Genomic DNA, 20,052 nt, shown 5'->3' with positions numbered 1-20,052 from the left:
CTCGATTGGTACCTCCGTTTGACAGTTCTCGTGCTTCGATTGGTACTTTTGGTTTGAGATGGCCGTTCTCTAATAAGCTCCAGGCTCTCTACTTATAGCCAAGTTGATTCATGATTTCAAGTGAAATTTGCTCAGTCACTTGTATTTTTCGTCATAAAAAAATGCAGCAATCATACTTATTCGGAATAAATAGGAGATCGTCCAAGAAATCATATGCATATTTTTTACCAAATCATGACTTGTCGTAGTTAAATATAATTAAACTAAAGCTTGATTATGGTTTGCAATTGTCTTCCCATTATTTGTGAAATGAATAGATATGATTTTTTGTTCCATAAATTTTAAAAGTACAAAACAGGCTTATTTGAGTTAGCATTTTGCTGCACTTCATAAAATAGTCTTGAAAAGCAGTACATATTTTGTTTGTGGAAGATAATAGAACAACTTTTATTAAAGAAACAACAAGAGAATTGCCAAAACAAGGGATATAAAAAGTATGCCAAAAAAAAAGTCCATAATATTAATTTACTTGAATCATCGAAATCATTCGAAAACTTATGCAAAATCGAGCGACAATCAGCCGATTTAAAATCACAAGATTTTTTTTCTCTGCGTTTTGGAGAAACGAGAGAAATTGGCGTTATGTGACAGGCGTCACCATCACCACACAGGCTAGCAACAAGCATAAAGCGCGCTATACAGTGAATCATGAGGCGATCGGTGAGAACCTGATTGTCCCGCTTCATCACCGCCAGCACACCACAACGAAATTAAAAGAATGAGCATAAAAACAAACCGAACGAACGAAAGAACGAACCGAACGAGAGCAAATGAGCGTGAGCGAGAGAACGAAAGAAGACTTCGAAGACGGCGCGAGCGACGCAAATCAAGCGCTCCGTTCCATTCTGTCCGTTCATTCGCTCTCGCTCATTTGCTCTCGTTCGGTTCGTTCTTCCACTCGGTCTTTTATTTCACGGTCCTTTGAAAAGATCCGGTTCACAAAATGAACCGCCGCTCATTTTTTCTGAGCGGTCGCTCATTCGTTCTTTAGCTTGAGCCGGTGCATAAGAACGGTTCGCTCAAATAAGCCCACCTCTATACTTTTGGTAAACTTTTATAACATGCTTCGGACCAACAATTGTAACAAATCACCGCGACAAAAAAAAATAGCAACAGAAAACACGACTCAACACTACACTGAAAATATGCCACACTTTTTATTCAAGTGCCCAAACACTTGAATGATTGAATAAAGTCACATCGTAGATCTAATTGGTTTGTGTTTCAACATCAATCCAATCCACTATCAAATGCAAGTGTTTAGGCGGTTGACTTTTTGGTATTTTTTAACATGTTATTTTCATTCGGGTGGCTCAAGCTTTTCAATTGTTTTGCTCATGAATTTGTCCCACCTTCTTGAACTATTCAAAGTGATGAGCAAAACACTTGAAAATGATCTTAAGATCTACCCAAAACAGGCACTATTCAAAGTCAACGTGATTATCCACATGAATTTAATTTGTTTCACTGATTGATTTTTGCGCGACTTTCATCGAAGGCTAGAAGCGAGGCAAGAACCAATAGCACAAAAAACTCTCCCGTCTTCAACTGGTCGGCCGGCGCAGTGGTAGCGTGCACGACTAGCAAGCGAGAACCTGTAAATCGCTTGTACGTAATTTTATTTTTCAACACCATTTAAAATTCAAGTGTTTGGCTATTGGCATTATTTCATGGCCAATCACCGAAATTTCAAGTGTTTTGCGATTGATATTTGAGTGCTCTGTACAGCAGGGCCAGATCATGTGTAGAACACTTCGTTGAGCTGTGTAAGTTTTGCTCAGTGTAGGAATGATTTCAGGAGAAAACAATGCACAGTAAAATAACAACTAGTTTTTGAATTTTAACTAAAAAAAATAACACAGTTTTTGCTTTAATAAAAGTTGATAGGCACACTATAAATTGATAGGCGCTTATACCTACATCAAACCCTACGTAATGTACCACCCCCGGCCGAGTTAAAATGCGTAACCGGGAAAGAAGGTGTGCATGCCTGCAGGCCATGGCCATGGCACGAACACTCAAAGCGTGTTCTAGCGTGTTGCTCGTACTGACTTAGAGCAAGGGTGAGATGTAGGTGTAAGGGCAGTGCGTGTTCGTCGGTAACCTGGTGCATAAGATCGGTCAAGGCCCGTTCTTACACTGAATATTGCGAAATTGCGAATTGCGAATTTGGTGTCTTTGGCAAAGTTGTAGGTATTTACAAAGTGAAAAAAAAAACAGGATTGGGCAGAGTCCGATTTGCGATGCCTTTCCGTCGGGTCGCAAGATTTTTCGCGTCCGTCGCAGTGTGTTTTTCGTTTTTTTCCACGTGCGTGTGTGTGTTGAGGTGCAGCTGGCTCTGGTTGTCCCGATGACAGCTAGCCAGTCCGATTTGCGATCTCTTTCCGTTGGGTCGCAAGATTTTTCGTGTCCGTCGCGGCGTGCAACAACAACAAAACCCTATCATACCATTTCATCTCGATAAACATCGTCGTTCGCAAAGTTAATCAGTACCTCACTAAACATCAATCATTTAAAACTCGTGAAATCATCTCAAGTTAAAAATTACACTGTTTAACCCTTCAGTTTTAATTACAAATGATTTTGATTCTATCTTTCATTTAAATTTAACAACCTATAAAAGGGAAATGTCTCATCCGTAGCATCCGATTGTTTGCCTTGAGAATAATATATAACACCTTTCAACAAACACTATGATTTTGGGTCGCATCATCATCTTCTTTGATGAATCCTGACCAAACACCCTATCCTACTAACAAGTTTTCAGGTTCCTGGCGCTCGTGGGGTGTAAGCACAGAGTAAATCAGCTGCCCAAGTAGCAACCTGCGCTAACTAACATTCCCGTCCCTTAAAATCGAGGTCTACAAACTGACATGGCGGGCGCCGTTGGTGGCCAATGACTGTTACCTATTCGCAATTGATCAAGCTTGATCAATCATGGTGTTTTATCTTTTCGGCGCATTCATACATGCTGTTGATAAGGGAAACACTATTAGATCGTCGAAGCCTATGATCAGTAGTGCTGAAAGGATATTACGGTTCTGTTCAGCAACGGAGGGGCAACCATGGGTGATCTCTCATGCTCATGCTCTTTGGCAAAATTGTAGGTATTGTTGAGGACTATCGAGAAAAATAGGTACACGGATTTTTTTTTACTAAAACTCAATGTCCCAAAATACGTATTTTTTGATTTTCGAGATTTTTTGATATGTTTTAGGGGACAAAAATCCGCAACTTTTGAGCCTTAGAGAAAAATTGGTCAAAAAATCTGCCGCCGAGTTGTGAATTATTGAAAAAATAGTGATTTTTGGAAAAATCGAAGTTTCATGCAAAAACAAATTTGACGTTATTTTTTAATGCAAAATAGCATTTGCAATCGAAAACCACTTTACAGATTTTTTTTATAAAGGGCTCCGTTTTCAAGATGTAGCCACCGAAAGTTTGATTTTAGCGAAATATTTGCAGTTTTCGATTTGCCGGGACCGTGGTGTAGGGGTAAGCGTGGTTGCCTCTCACCCAGTCGGCCTGGGTTCCATCCCAGACGGCCCCGGTGGCATTTTTCGAGACGAGATTTGTCTGATCACGCCTTCCGTCGGAAGGGAAGTAAATGTTGGCCCCGGCTAACCCTAAAGGTTAGGTCGTTAGCTCAGTCCAGGTGTAGGAGTCGTCTCCCTGGGTCCTGTCTCGGTAGAGTCGCTGGTAGGCAGTTGGACTAACAATCCAAAGGTCGTCAGTTCGAATCCCGGGGTGGATGGAAACTAAGGTGTAAAAAGAGGTTTGCGATTGCCTCAACAATCAAGCCTTCGAACACCTAGTTTCGAGTAGGAATCTCGCAATCGAGAACACCAAGGCAATGCTGTAGAGCGAATAATTTGATTTTGATTTTTAAAAATAGTGACCATGATTGACTATTTCTAAAAATATTTTTTTTGAAAAGTTCAGAAAATTTGCTATAAAATTGTTTATTGAAGATTGGACCTCGGGTTGCTGAGATAAAACCGCTATAAGTAAAAGAAACACGAAAATTGAAGTTTTCTAAATCTCACTAATGGTCGTAATGGTGGTGAGGGGAGCCGCAGCCGTGCGAGTAAGGCGGTTGCTTTACAAGGCAAATTCCAGCATGTGAAAAAAACTCAGGTTTAAAACCTTGGCTCCCCGGCCCAATCTTCCAAGCGTTTTTCGAGTGCAAATAATCGCCTAGCATTTATCACCCGGTGCAAAGGTTATGCTCAGAACCTAGCGGTGCTGTGTAAGAAGCTTGGCCGCGCGCTGAGAAGAGCTTATATGGCAATACAATACTGCTCTGGTTCGGGACCAATTCCTAGCGCTTGGTTATATTCTACAAGTTGTTCCCCGGATCAAAACCTATAAGAAACTTCTATTTTGAGAAAAAATCATAGGGCATAGGAAAACTTTATAACATCAGGTCAAGAGTGGAACAACTAAACATTAACACAGTCGGCAGCAATACGCGGTGCCTATCAGACGTGTTACCTATTCGCAGCAAATTTGTTTGTTTTCGGCTATGCTCAACAATGAGTTCTAATCGAAGAACACGATCTTCGGGGACTTTGGTGTCCTCCCTGTTCGCCCATCGTTGGACTCCGTGAAAGCATTTGTGGAGAAAAACATGGGCCTCGAACCTGCCGGGATCAAGTGCCTCCAACTGCACAACACCCGGAACGGCGTCCTCATCGAAATAGGGACGTGGCGTTACATCGTGCTGCCACCTGGTTTTTAAAGCGCAACAGTGTAAAAGTGCTGAGTCATCGTCTAAAAATAGACGGCGTCCTATCTCGCCCAGCAAAATGAAGTTGATAAAGTAGTCGGTTTCGATGAGAAAAAGTGGAAAATGTGGTCTAAAAATAGTGACGCCATCCCCCTATGGCTGACCTAGCAACAGCCACCAAAGCAGCAGCAGACAACAACTTGAAGCACACAATCCGTTCAGGTGAGAAGTGTTTCCGTATCCCAATCTACGTTCACGACAATGCTGTTGACGTTCGGGTCCACGACCTTCCACCGGGAATGCCGAACAACGAGATCGCTGACGGAATGGCGCAGTATGGAGAGACGATGTTTGGAAGAACTTTTTTCCCGGGATTCCAAACGGGGTGCAAGTCCTGAGGATGAAACTCTCCAAGCCGGTTCCGTCGTATGTTAGCATCAAGGGCCAACTAAGTTTGGCCACTCATGCTGGCCAGACCCCGACTTGCCGATGATGTGGACAGAAAAGTTACCCGGAGAAAACCTGCTCATCCGTGAAATCAAAAAAGATCGTGAACAACAAGAAGCAAGACAAACCAGCGACGACTCCTATTGTACCAGCTGCAACAACAACAACAGTACACGAAGATCTCGAAGGTCACCGACGAAGATGGGTTTAGAACTGTTGAGAAGAAAAGGAAGAGTATAAAACGACAGTTTCTATCGACTCCAAAACAACACCACAAGAGAAGCGCACTCAAATAAATTTCGACAGTGAAACGGTGATGGACGAGCAAACGTTGCGGCAAATTAACAAGGAAGACAGTGCAAAACGCAGAACGGACAACTTTATGAAATGGTGTGAATTGATGTATATGAATTAAAAATGTATTTTTAAGAGGCGAATGCACAAACTGTGTAAAGCCTCCATAATAAAAACAAACAAACAAAAATCAAACCATCCACATTAACGACCCCCGGGTCTTTTGTGGTCTCTATTGCAAGTTTCTGCTCGAACCTAGGAGTCCGAAGGCTTGAATGGGGAGAGCACCCAAACCTCTTTCTACTCCAAGGAACCTTCCACCCCAGTGTTTGAACTGACGACCTTTGGATTGCGAGTCCAACCGCCGCCAGCGATTCCACCGGAGTAGGCTTGGTTTGGTGTGTTGTTTATACTTATGGCATGGATACAACTCCTACACCTGGAATGACTTAACGGCCGGTTATTGGGAGGTTCAGCGCTCACCAGCAGACGAACGAGAACGGCCTACGACTCATCGATTTCGCTACCTCCCGAAACATGGCCATACGTAGTACCTTCTTCCAGCACACCTCCCTATACAAGTACACCTGGAGATCACCAAACGACACGGAGACTCAAATCGACCATGTTCTCATCGATGGTCGGCACTTCTCGGACATAATCGACGTCAGAACCTACCGTGGCGCGGACATCGCCTCGGACCACTACCTGGTGGTGGCAAAGCTGCGCCAACGCCTGTCTGAGGTCAACAAGATCCGGTACCGTCGCCCGCAGCGGTATAATCTGGAGCGGCTCAAGGATCCTGAGGTCGCTACCCAGTACGCGCGGGAACTCGAAGCTGCGTTGCCTGACGAGGGTGAGCTTACCGAAGCCCCTCTGGAGGCCTGCTGGAGCCATATGGAAGCAGCCATCAACGCAGCGGCATCGAGCGCCATCGGGTACGTGGACCGAGTTCGACGGAACGGCTGGTTCGACGAGGAATGTCAGGCGATTTGGGACGAGAAGAAAACAGCGCGGGACAAGTGGCTGCTGCGCAACACCCGTGGGAACAAGGAGTCGTACAAACAGTTGCGAAGACAGCAAACCCATCTCTTCCGGGATAAGAAGCGCCGCCTGGAAGAGTTGGAGTGCCAGGATATGGAGCAGCTGTATCGCTCCAACGAAACGCGTAAGTTCTACAAGAAACTCAGTCAATCCCGGACTGGCTTCATGCCGCGAGCCGAAATGTGCCGGGATAAAGACGGAGGAATCTTAACGGACGAGCGTGAGGTGATCGAAAGGTGGAAGCAGCACTTCGACGAGCACCTGAACGGCCCAGAGGTGGAGTACCAGGACGACGGGGGAAACGACGTCAGCGGTATGGTGGACGGCGAGGACGAGCCAGCACCCACGATGAGGGAGGTTAAGGATGCCATCAAGAAGCTGAAGAACAACAAAGCAGCGGGTAAGGATGGTATCGGTGCTGAACTCATCAAGATGGGCCCGGACAAGCTGGCGGCCTGTCTACACCGGCTCATTGTCAAGGTCTGGGACACAGAACAGCTACCGGAGGAGTGGAAAGAGGGAGTAATATGCCCGATCTACAAGAAGGGGGACAAGTTGGAATGTGAGAGCTATCGAGCCATCACTATTCTCAACGCGGCCTACAAAGTGCTGTCTCCACAATCCGGAGTGGCCGGAGGCCCGCGGATGTTCCGATGGGGAGACATTTGCCGAACCATAAGAGTTGGGGCAATATGGGTATCAAACTGAAGGGTTTTGATACTGGATATGAAATTTCCCCAAAAATCCTAAAGGGATGAGCGTCGAGTAAACAAGTTTTTTTTTAGTGTGCTCTTAATTCTTCACTTTTAAGTGCATTCTTCCGTGCTTTCACCTTGAAACCGTCGGAAATCGCTTTACGAGTCTTTAAACTAGTGCGAAATAGTTTCGGTTCGTGCGAGTTTGTGTTTTCTGGTGCCTATCCGAGCTTTTAATTATTGGATAATACTATGCTCAGGATCTTCTGAAGACCATTTCCAGAGAAGCCCTCAAGAATTGTCCAACTGTTATACACATGAACTGTCGTATAACTCGTTCCATGTCAGTCTCTTCTCTCGCGGGACGATCGGATTCTGTCAACTCTCTTTTCGACGGCAACATAAACAAACGACCAAGAAGCGATAGCGAACCGGACTCAATCATGTCGATCGATGATTTGTGGAGCAAAATCGAGGCCAAACTGGACAACTTTAAGCAGGATCTGGACAAGAGGATCGACGGGCTGGAGGACTCCCTGGCAGCGTTCAAAACTGAGTGTGGCAGTAAAATTGACCGGCTTGCTGACTCAGTTTCTGGAGTTCGGCATGATGTTGATCGTGCAAATGCATCAATTGGACGAGTGGAGAAGGTGAACGAATTGATCATCTCAGGTGTACCGTACCAGCAGAATGAAAACCTGGTGGCTATGTTCGGGTGCATCGTCACCAGGCTGGGCTGTGACGAAAGCAAAATCCCCTTGGCGAGTTTGGCAAGGCTGGCCAAATCTCCCATTGCTGTGGGTTCTACTCCGCCGATAATCTGCGAATTTGCTCTCCGTGCAGACCGCAACGCCTTCTATGCCAGCTACCTTAACCATCGAGACCTGAACCTGTCCCACATTGGCTTCCAGAACACCAACCGCATCTACGTTAATGAGAACTTAACGAAGGAGGACCGTGAGATCCGTGCTGCTGCTCTGCGTCTCAAGAAGGAGGGAAAAGTCCAGAAAGTTTACTCCAGGAACGGAATCGTGTACGCCAAAGGAAGAGGAAACGCACCTGCTGAGCCCTGCCCGACCCTGGAGCACCTAGCCGTCTTTCGATAATACCCTATTCCTCAATAGTTCTTCTTTTCCTTTCCCTTTTCCTCTGAATCCTTCCTTAAGTTCCCCGTCTTTCCTTCCTTCCTAAAAGTCTAAAAAAATAAAAAAATAAAAAAATAAAAATAAAAAAAAATTAAAAATAAAAAAATCAAGAAAAAAAAAATTAAAAAAAAAATTAAAAAAACAAAAATTAAAAAAAAAAGAAATATTAAGGCCATCGATACCTGTTCAGTTTTTCCCTATCCTTACTAGTTTTTCTCATTCCTCCTCCCTTTGATTCCCTGATCCTTAAATTTTCCTTAAGTCATCTTCTTTCCTAAAAGCCAAAAAAAAAAAAAAATAAATAAATTTAAAAAAAAGCAAAAAAAAATAGAAATAAAAAAACGAAAGAAAATCACAAAAAAAAATTAGCCCGTTAATTAGTCCGTAGGTAACGCAAGCCCTTCGTTACCGAGCTATGGGACGCAGCCATAGGGGAAATCCGGCCGTTGTGGTCGGTCGCCTGACCTGCTACGCGTCCAGCGGTCACTCCGTAGGGGTGCGCTGGACGCAGCATGTTAGTGGTCACTCCGTAGGGGCGAGTCTAACCCCCGAGTAAAAGGAGGCCACCGATGGCTGTTAAGTTTTCCCTATCCTTACTAGTTTTTCTTTATCCTTCCATTTTTTTCCTACGATTCCATCCTTAAATTTTTCCCTTCTTATCTTCCTTCCTAAAAGTCAAAAAAAAAAAAAAAAACAGCACTACCCTATCCTTGATAATCTCATTTTCCTGCCTCAAGTTTTTCCCATGACTCCGATCCTTTTTTCTCCATGTATCCAAATCCCCTCCTGAAAGTTTTGTTCCTGATACAGTCAAATGTAATTCGCCACGAGGAAATGATGTCAACGAGTGATGTTCTACCCTTACATCGCAGTCGGTCCGTAGGCAACGCCAACGCTAGTCATCCGTTGCTGAGTTACTGGACACAGCCGCAGGGGAAATCCGGCCCGGTGTGGCCGGTCGCCTGGCCTGCCACGCGTCCTGCGGCCACTCCGTAGGGGTGCGCTGGACGTAGCAGGTCAGTGGTTACTCCGTAGGGGCGAGCCTAACCCCCGAGCAAGTGGAGGCCACCGGCGGCTGAATCGACTATTTTGGAAGGAGTTAGCAGCTGGAGGTCCGGCGGTGGAGCTGACGTTGTTGCTGTTGTACGCTGTGATGCTGCAAATGCTGGTTTCGAATACTGAAAGAATGCTGAGTGAAGAATTGGAGCAACTCAAATCGAACTATGAATTCTGCAAACGCTTTTAGTAGTAAGTATTTTATCTCGATTGTAGTTTTAAATCTTAGTTTTTGGGTTAGTTTAGTAAGTTCTCTGCGATGTCCATCTTTCAATTTTGATAATGGATAATCTCCCGCCTAATAATGCCTCTGCAAACATATTTATTACCAAAGCTGTAGTTAACGCTATTTTTAATCAAAATAAGTTAAATATTTGTCATATTAATGTTCAAAGTTTATCTGCTAGAAGTTTTAGCAAATTTGAAGAGTTGAAGTTGACTTTCACGCAAAGTAAAGCGGATATTATCTGTTTTACTGAAACCTGGCTTGATAATTCGATAGCGGATTCAATGATTTGTATAGAAGGTTATCAACTAATTCGAAATGATCGTAACCGCCGTGGTGGTGGTATTTGTGTTTATTTTAGGAAAGGTCTTCAATGCAGAATTCTTGAAAAATCGTCAAATGACCAAATCCCTCCCAATCGTAGTACCGAATTTTTGATTCTTGATTTCATGTGTAGTAATGAACACTTCCTACTTGGTATTATATACAACCCACCTCAATTAGACTGTGCTGATATATTACATAATCTGATTTCTGAATATCATTCCAAATACAAATCAACTTATTTCATCGGTGATTTCAATACTGATCCTTCCAAATCGAATACCAAATCGGTCCGTTTTTGTGAAATATTAGAAATGATGTCTCATTGCTGTATTAATGAAGAGCCTACTTTCTTTTATAACTCTGGCTGTTCGTTATTAGATCTTTTTCTTACAGATAACCCTGATTCGGTCTTAAAATTCAACCAAGTTTCTATGCCTGGAATTTCTAGGCACGATTTAATTTTGGCAACTATTGATTTCTCATTGAATCCTGATACAAATAGAGTTTGGTATCGTGATTACAATTTCGCTGATTTACCTGCAATTCAAAATACGTTCTATAATACTAATTGGACTAATTACTTTGAAATCTCGGATCCTAACAGATTAGTTGATTTACTTAATGAACATCTGGTTTACTCTTTTAATGAATTTGTTCCGCTTAGACTAAGCAAAACTAAATCAAATCCCTGGTTTAGCAATACGATTCAGAGTGTTATGATCGATAGAGATATTGCATATAGAAACTGGAAGCACAGTAATTTAGATTCAGACCACTCACTCTACAAGACTCTCAGAAATCGTGTAAATCTGTTGATAAAAAATGCTAAATCTAACCACCTTAAACAAAGAATTACCGTTTCTGCTCCCAGTAAACAGCTCTGGAGGAATATTAAAAATCTTGGCATCACCAAGAGTAATTCATCCTCGACAGTGTGTGATAGTTCTGCTAATGATATTAATCAATTTTTTACGTCTAACTTCACTCCGTCACAAATCTATACTAGTATTCCTAATGTAAACCCCAATGGTTTTCACTTTAAACCCGTAGAAAACCATGAAATAATTAATGCAATTTTCTCTATTAGTTCCAATGCTGTTGGTCTTGACAATGTCCCCATAAAATTTATAAAAATTATGTTGCCTTTAATTTTACCGATGATTTCCCACCTATTCAATTCAATCATTATAAGTTCCGTTTTTCCCCTAGCTTGGAAGAGAGTCAAAGTTATACCAATTAAGAAAAAAGCTTCATCCTCTTGTGTTACAAATATGAGACCAATGGAGTACCCGACGCGATTGGTAGTAAGCAATGTATTTCTTATGGAGCGAACTGTCAAACTACCACTCGAATCGGGTATTCCATTAGTATCCTTAGCGCACTTTCGAAAGTTCTTGAAAAAATTCTGAAAGCTCAAATCCAGGGTTACATAAATGAATTTGATCTATTATCACCTTTCCAGTCTGGGTTTAGAAAGGATCATAGCACTGAAACAGCCCTTCTCAAAGTACATGATGATATAGCTTGCTGCGTTGATAAAAAGGAGTTGCTATTTTACTTTTGGTAGACTTTGCCAAAGCATTCGATCGTGTATCACATGCTAAACTTATTGATAAACTGATATCTATCTTTGGGTTTTCCCAACATGCTGCATCTCTAATTCAATCTTATTTATCAGAACGTAGTCAATGTGTCTATCACAATGACTGTTATTCGTTGTTCGAACTTATTCTCTCTGGGGTGCCTCAAGGTTCCGTACTTGGTCCTCTTCTTTTTTCATTGTTTATTAATGATTTGCCATCAATTTTAGATCATTGTTTGGTACATTTATTTGCTGACGACGTTCAAATTTACTATTGTGCCAAGAAAAATTCAAATAATCTTTTAATTTCGAATGAAATCAACCATGATCTGGCCAAAGTTCATCATTGGTCCGAAAATAATTTTCTTCCTATTAATCCAAGTAAAACAAAAGCACTTCTTATAAGCAATCTAAGAACTCCACCTTCCCTCCTCCATTAGTTATGTCAGGTGAAAGAATAGAATTTTTGAAAGCGCCAATAACCTTGGTATAATTTTTAAATCGAATCTGGACTGGAGCTCGCACATAAATGCACAAGTTGGAAAAGTGTATGGAACACTAAAAAGCTTAATCTAATTACCAAAAATTTCGATATTGCCACGAAGCTTAAACTGTTTAAAACGCTAATCTATCCTCATTTTATCTATGGAGATTTCGTTCTTTCTAACGCTACAGTGGCTGCACTTGATAGACTCAGAGTTGCCCTGAATGCATGTGTTCGATATGTATATAATCTTTCAAGATATGATAGTGTTACTAACTACCAAAGTAATCTCTTAGGATGTCCGTTTTCCCAATTTATTAAATTTCGCTCTTCAGTTACACTTTTCAGAATAATTCATAGTAAAAAACCCAACTATCTTTTTACCAAACTAGTTCCTTTTCGTAATCAGAGAACGAATAATTTTATTATACCTAATCATTCCTCTGCTTATTATAATGGTTCACTGTTTGCAAGAGGCGTATCTACCTGGAATTCTCTACCTACAAACTTAAAATCATGTAGAAATATTCCTTGCTTCAAGAGACAATTGCTAAACTTACTCAACGATTAGGATTAACAAAACGCATTCGAGATAAAATAGTAAATATAAATAGTATTAGTGCTAGGGTTACGAAATTGTGAATTTATCATACTAAATCAAAATGTAATATTTTATAAGCCTGTGTCTTACATTACATGAATAAACAATAATAATAATAATAATAAAAGTGCTGTCTCAGATCATCTTCTGTCGTCTGTCGGAGCGAGCAAAGGATTTCGTTGGGCCGTATCAAGCCGGTTTTGTGGAGGGGAAATCGACGACGGACCAAATCTTTTTGCTACGCCAAATCCTCCAAAAATGTCGCGAGTACCAGATCCCGACGCACCACCTGTTCATCGATTTCAAAGCCGCGTACGACTCGGTCGATCGCGAAGAGCTATGGAAGATCATGTACGAGAACGGCTTTCCCGGGAAGCTGATCAGACTGGTGAAATCGACGATGGACGGGGCACGGTGCAGCGTGAAGATTTCGGGAGCGATGTCCGACCCGATCGAATCGCGCAAGGGACTGCGACAAGGCGACGGTATCTCCGGCCTCTGTTTCAACATTGGGCTTGAAGGTGTAATGAGGCGGGCGGGCTTCAACATGCGGGGCACGATTATCAACCGATCCAGCCAATTCATCTGCTATGCCGACGACATGGACATTGTCGGCAGGACGTTCGAGGAGGTGGCCAGACGGTACACCGAATTGAAGCGGGAAGCAGAAATGGTTGGATTGAAGGTGAATGTGGCGAAGACGAAATATCTGCTGGCAGGAGGAACCGAGTCCCTTAGGACTCGCATAGGACCGAGCGTGACGATCGACGGCGACGAGTTCGAGGTCGTGGAGGAGTTTGTGTACCTCGGTTCGTTGGTAACGTCTGACAACAACTGCAGCAGAGAAATTCGGAGGCGCATCATCACCGGTAGTCGTGCCTACTATGGACTCCACAAGACCCTACTTTCCCGGCGTACAAAGTGCACCATGTACGAAACGCTGATAAGACCGGTCGTTCTCTACGGGCACGAGACGTGGACGATGCTCGAGGAGGACCTGCAAGCACTTGAAGTTTTCGAACGGCGAGTGCTTAGGACGATCTTTGGCGGCGTGCGTGAGAACACTGTGTGGCGGAGAAGGATGAACCACGAGCTGGCGCAACTCTACGGCAAGCCAAACATTCGGAAAGTCGCCAAGGCTGGCCGGATCAGGTGGGCCGGACACGTCGCGAGAATGCCGGACGCGTTGGATGCGCGCCAACCGAACCAGACTATCAATCCGGTGAAGTTGGTGTTCAATTCGGAGCCGTCTGGAACGCGGCGGAGGGGGGCGCAACGTGCAAGGTGGTTAGACCCAGTGGAGGAAGATCTTCGAAGTGTGGGAGTTCCGAGTTGGAATTGGAGAGTAGCAGCCCAAGACCGAGTTCAGTGGCAACGCATCTGGAGACAGCTCATGACCCGGGGGTTGTCTGAGCAGTAAAAGTAAGTAAGACTTAACGGCCTAACAACCAAGGTCGGGACCGACTTGCAAATGTGGATGGTTTGATATTTTTTGTCTTTTTCATATATCCGTGAGCCACGCTAGTGCCCACACATCAATCTTTATCGATTTCAAGGCAGCATACGAGCAGCTATGGCAGATTATGCAGGAGAACGGTTTCCCGGACAAACTGACTCGGCTGATCAGGGCTACCTTGGATCGTGTGACGTGTCACGTGCGAGTGGCAGGGGAGCACCAAGGGTTACGATAAGGTGACGGCTTATCCAATGCGGACCTAAGAAAGACCCCCTAGAGGGGGTGACATTGGGTCAAATGGAAGTAAAATCAAGCTCAAATATAACGCTAAAAACAAGTCATCCATAATAGTGCAAAGCACACCTGGCAGCACAATACAGCGACGGGAGAGTTTGCATCGCCCGCACCACTCGCTTCGCTTCGCTAGGAGACGGTGATTTTAGCGGATTGCAGACTGGATTTTCGCCATGTGATGTGATGGTTGTCTAAGCCCAAGTTGCCTAGGAATGAGATAATTGGGAATAGAACCAATTCCACCTGAATCAGATTCTCACCACCATGGCAGCCGTCCATTGCCGGCCGCTCCCATCTCCACCGCGCACCAGGGACAAGGATAGGGGATTTGGAAGACGGGAAGTGTTGATGCTCCACTTTTTTCAGAGTATTAAGGGAAAATCTCCACGGTATTTGGGAAGGTGAATGGTCTGAGGAGCCACCCTAGGCGAGTGGTAACGACCTTTTGCATTGTTGTTCGAATTCTTCGTGTGTTCTCATTTCTAATGGGAAAGCTTTCAATTCTTCTCATCTCTTATTGGATGAATTCTATCAGTCGCCCAGGCTATTTATAGCGAGGTTTTTTTAGATTCAATTTCAACTGCGCTTGCAATCTTGCATGCAATCTTGTTTGAGTTCTGATGTTCAACTTGCATTCATTTTTTGATTCTTTGTCCGATTCTTGGATTCAACTATACCAGTCTAATTCCTCCTCAAGCTACCAATGCACCACGGTTAAGTGGAAAGCATTTTTGCTTGCCAATCCTAAGGACAGGGGATCGAACCCCGCCGTGAGCTTTTTCATGATTTTCCATTAATTCCAAATTCAATGAGTCCAGAACTTTCTCGTTTGGAGCAGATGGGTATCGAACCCAGAACCATTCGCTTATAAAGCGAACATCGTAACCATTCAGCCACGACTGCTCCCCTCGACAAAATCCGACCTTTCTTCCGCAGAAACGCGCACACGAAAAATGGATCCACTTCCGGTTTCCGCTGCCGAAATGTCACTCACTTCTTCCAAACCCTTGGGCACCACAAAAAACCTTCACAAAATCTTCCTCGGTTGCTTCGATGTCTCTCCCCTACTCCTCCGAAATGTGACCAGCAGTTGTCACCGGATGTTCCGACATGGTCGACGCGTCGTTCGTCCAAGTAGGTTTCGCTCGTCGTCGTCGTAATCTCGCCGTAAGCATCGCAGGGCAACCTCTTTGACTTCAGTTTGCATCGCCCGCACCACTCGTGCACAAAGGTGAACGAAACAAACTAAAACAAACGCCCGCTGGTCTGATCTCCAGTCTTAGTTTAGCATGCTATTAAAATTCCAAACGGTTACTAAACATAATTGATATTTTTTACTGTTTTAGGCCTGAAGATTTACATCGTATCCGAGTGGAACATATGGAAAGGCAATTGGCAAATCTTACTGGGCTTGTACAGAAGGCTTTAACCCAGAAACCTTCGACGGTAATAAGCAGTGCTCAAAACAATTTGGGTGCACAATATCGAGCAGGTATTTGTAGTTTCTTCCTAGATTTTTAACAACATTTTTGTAGATATACAAGTTACGATCCATAGCAGTTCCACAAGACATTCTGAATAAATGTTATTGATATTTTGGATTAGTTTTGCCTTCCTCACTGAGGTAAGGGCATAAAATCACTCGAAAATGAACTTTTTTATTTTTTGTGTTTTTTATTTAGCTCAAACTTTGTGGGGGCCTTTTGAATGGCCAGGACGGAAAATAAACTAGTAAATTTGAGTGTCTGATGCAGGCGGACGTTTTTTTTTTTTTTTTTAAATTAAATACGTCTTTATTGAACATTCTTATAATAATTACATTTCTTTTACATGCTAAGTGGTATGGCCTAATGCTCTTCATCTTTGTTATATTTTTCGTTTTATTATTAACTGATCACATTCATTTATTTGCTTCAAATTGTTTTACATTTTTGCATTGAATCGAATACATTTGGGTAAAAGAAAAAAATCACTTTAACAACTAATCCTAACTTAAAACTAAAAAGTAAATTCATTGAAATATTCAAAATCATTAGAACGAGTAAACTACGAACTGTATTTTAAGATGAATGCTCCAAGAGTTCTTACTTGTTCCTGGCGAGTTTTGCAACCACGCAGTGTTGTTGTCATCTCGATGAAAATGTTCAGAAGTTCTTGTGGTGAAAACAGATCACTACTGCCTTCACCCGTTGATGTTGGTTGGTTTTCCCTCGGTTGCTGACTGAAGCCTGGAGGTGTTGTATGCTCTGCAACTCTTTGCCGCTGATTCAACGGCAATGGCTGCAGATTTGGAACCACTCGAACAGATCCTGCTCCTGGTGACGCCAAAGCAGGAAAATCCACGTCCGTGTATGCTGGTGGTGTTTTGCGACGATTTGGTTGGTGCCTCGTCGTCGCTTGCTGCCGAATTTTTACAAACTCAGCTCGTTTTGGGCAGCTTCGATTCTTGGTAGAATGGTCGCCGCCGCAATTGAAGCATTTCGCTTCGATGTTCTCGTTGATTGTGTTGCAAGCTTGAGTTTTGTGCTCACCTCCGCAGGTTGCACAGCGACTCTTGATGAAACAGTTCCTTCCACCATGTCCAAACTGCAAGCAGTTCGAACACTGTGTCACGTCACGGTGCACTGGACGATAACGTTCCCAAGTCACGATGATGTTGAAAATTGCCCGAACTGCTTTCAGCTCAGACGGCGTTGTCGATCCTTTCTCGAGATGAACCAGGTACAGTTGATCACGATACTTGATGTCCTTGTTGTGTCTCGTCATCTTGAAGACTTCGATCACGTTCAACTTAAGAGTTTTGAGCTCTTCTTTCAGCACACTCACATCCATGTCGTACAGGCCTCGGAGGACCTGTTTCATGGGGCGTTTACCTGGATCGTCATGGCTGTAGTATTCAATCTTGGTGTTGTTCAGGAAATCCCGAACGTAGTTGTAATCCTTTCTGGTAGGTAGCAGAATTTTGAGTCCATCAGCACACAAGCGAATGGAAGCTCGTAAAGCACCAGATTTGATAAACCCGGTCAGCCACTTTCGCACCGAATCCGATGATGATGTTTTCACAAAAATGGGTGGCAACTTTTCCCGTCGTTCAAATTCTTCCTTCTCGCTCACGTCCACAGGAAGGGTAGCGAACTGGTTTCAGACGAATTTTGAGCGTCCTTGCTCAAACTGCCTGGCTTTGCAGGTAGCGCTTCGGCATTCTTTAGCTTCTTCAAATCTGCCGATCCTGCTGGTGAGGACCGCCTCTTTTTCTTGCCGTGAGGCATTTTGCACTTTTAGCACTTTTCAGGAGCTAATATCGAGGAGTACCTCACTGTTTGGGGATCCACAAGGGAATGCAGGCGGACGTTTGTTGTGCAGTACAGACACACTTGGAACACTTCTTTTAGCCAGGTTTTGCGTTACGCCCGACGAATCTGGCGAAAATCTGGCAGAATAACTCACAGCAGTCTAGCACAAAAATCAATCGGTTCAGACCGGTTTGCTGATGAATATAAAAAATATAAATATAAAAATATAAAAATATAAAAATATAAAATATAAAAATATAAAAATATAAAATATAAAAATATAAAAATATAAAAATATAAAAATATAAAAATATAAAAATATAAAAATATAAAAATATAAAAATATAAAATATAAAAATATAAAAATATAAAAATATAAAAATATAAAAATATAAAAATATAAAAATATAAAAATATAAAAATATAAAAATATAAAAATATAAAAATATAAAAATATAAAATATAAAAATATAAAATATAAAAATATAAAAATATAAAAATATAAAATATAAAAATATAAAAATATAAAATATAAAATATAAAAATATAAAAATATAAAAATATAAAAATATAAAATATAAAATATAAAAATATAAAAATATAAAATATAAAAATATAAAATATAAAAATATAAAAATATAAAAATATAAAATATAAAAATATAAAAATATAAAAATATAAAATATAAAAATATAAAAATATAAAATATAAAAATATAAAAATATAAAATATAAAATATAAAAATATAAAAATATAAAAATATAAAAATATAAAATATAAAAATATAAAAATATAAAATATAAAAAATATAAAAATATAAAATATAAAAATATAAAAATATAAAAATATAAAAATATAAAATATAAAATATAAAAATATAAAAATATAAAAATATAAAAATATAAAAATATAAAATATAAAAATATAAAATATAAAAATATAAAATATAAAAATATAAAAATATAAAAATATAAAAATATAAAATATAAAAATATAAAAATATAAAATATAAAATATAAAATATAAAAATATAAAAATATAAAAATATATAAAATATAAAAATATAAAATATAAAATATAAAAATATAAAATATAAAATATAAAATATAAAAATATAAAATATAAAATATAAAATATAAAATATAAAAATATAAAAATATAAAAATATAAAATATAAAATATAAAATATAAAAATATAAAATATAAAAATATAAAAATATAAAAATATAAAAATATAAAATATAAAAATATAAAAATATAAAATATAAAAATATAAAAATATAAAATATAAAAATATAAAATATAAAAATATAAAATATAAAAATATAAAAATATAAAATATAAAATATAAAATATAAAATATAAAATATAAAATATAAAAATATAAAATATAAAAATATAAAATATAAAAATATAAAATATAAAAAATATAAAATATAAAAATATAAAAATATAAAATATAAAATATAAAAATATAAAAATATAAAAATATAAAAATATAAAATATAAAATATAAAATATAAAAATATAAAATATAAAATATAAAAAATATAAAAATATAAAATATAAAATATAAAATATAAAAATATAAAATATAAAAATATAAAATATAAAAATATAAAAATATAAAATATAAAATATAAAATATAAAAATATAAAATATAAAAATATAAAAATATAAAAATATAAAAATATAAAATATAAAATATAAAATAAATATAAAAATATAAAATATAAAAATAAAAATATAAAATATAAAAATATAAAATATAAAAATATAAAAATATAAAAATATAAAAATATAAAAATATAAAAATATAAAATATAAAATATAAAATATAAAAATATAAAAATATAAAAATATAAAATATAAAATATAAAATATAAAAATATAAAAATATAAAAATATAAAAATATAAAATATAAAATATAAAAATATAAAATATAAAAATATAAAAATATAAAAATATAAAATATAAAATATAAAAATATAAAAATATAAAAATATAAAAATATAAAATATAAAATATAAAAATATAAAATATAAAATATAAAAATATAAAATATAAAAATATAAAATATAAAAATATAAAAATATAAAAATATAAAAATATAAAATATAAAAATATAAAAATATAAAAATATAAAAATATAAAAATATAAAAATATAAAAATATAAAATATAAAAATATAAAAATATAAAAATATAAAAATATAAAAATATAAAAATATAAAATATAAAAATATAAAATATAAAATATAAAAATATAAAAATATAAAAATATAAAAAATATAAAATATAAAATATAAAATATAAAA

At 38.9% G+C, this 20,052-nt stretch overlaps 1 protein-coding gene across 1 annotated transcript in view; it reads left to right on the top strand.

The window, feature by feature from the left end:
- Window positions 1-20,052, top strand: part of LOC119769447 (coiled-coil domain-containing protein AGAP005037-like) — a 105,822-nt gene that overhangs the window by 9,625 nt on the left and 76,145 nt on the right. The window contains exon 2 of the mRNA XM_038261902.1: window positions 15,787-15,932. Coding sequence (XP_038117830.1) covers window positions 15,821-15,932 — 112 coding nt within the window. The 5' untranslated portion in view covers window positions 15,787-15,820. The remainder of the gene's footprint in view (window positions 1-15,786; window positions 15,933-20,052) is intronic.

Source organism: Culex quinquefasciatus, chromosome 3 (assembly GCF_015732765.1).
Source record: "Culex quinquefasciatus strain JHB chromosome 3, VPISU_Cqui_1.0_pri_paternal, whole genome shotgun sequence".
Lineage (NCBI taxonomy): Eukaryota > Metazoa > Arthropoda > Insecta > Diptera > Culicidae > Culex > Culex quinquefasciatus.
Note: the sequence above shows the minus strand (reverse complement) of the source record. Positions and strands in the feature narration are given on the sequence as shown.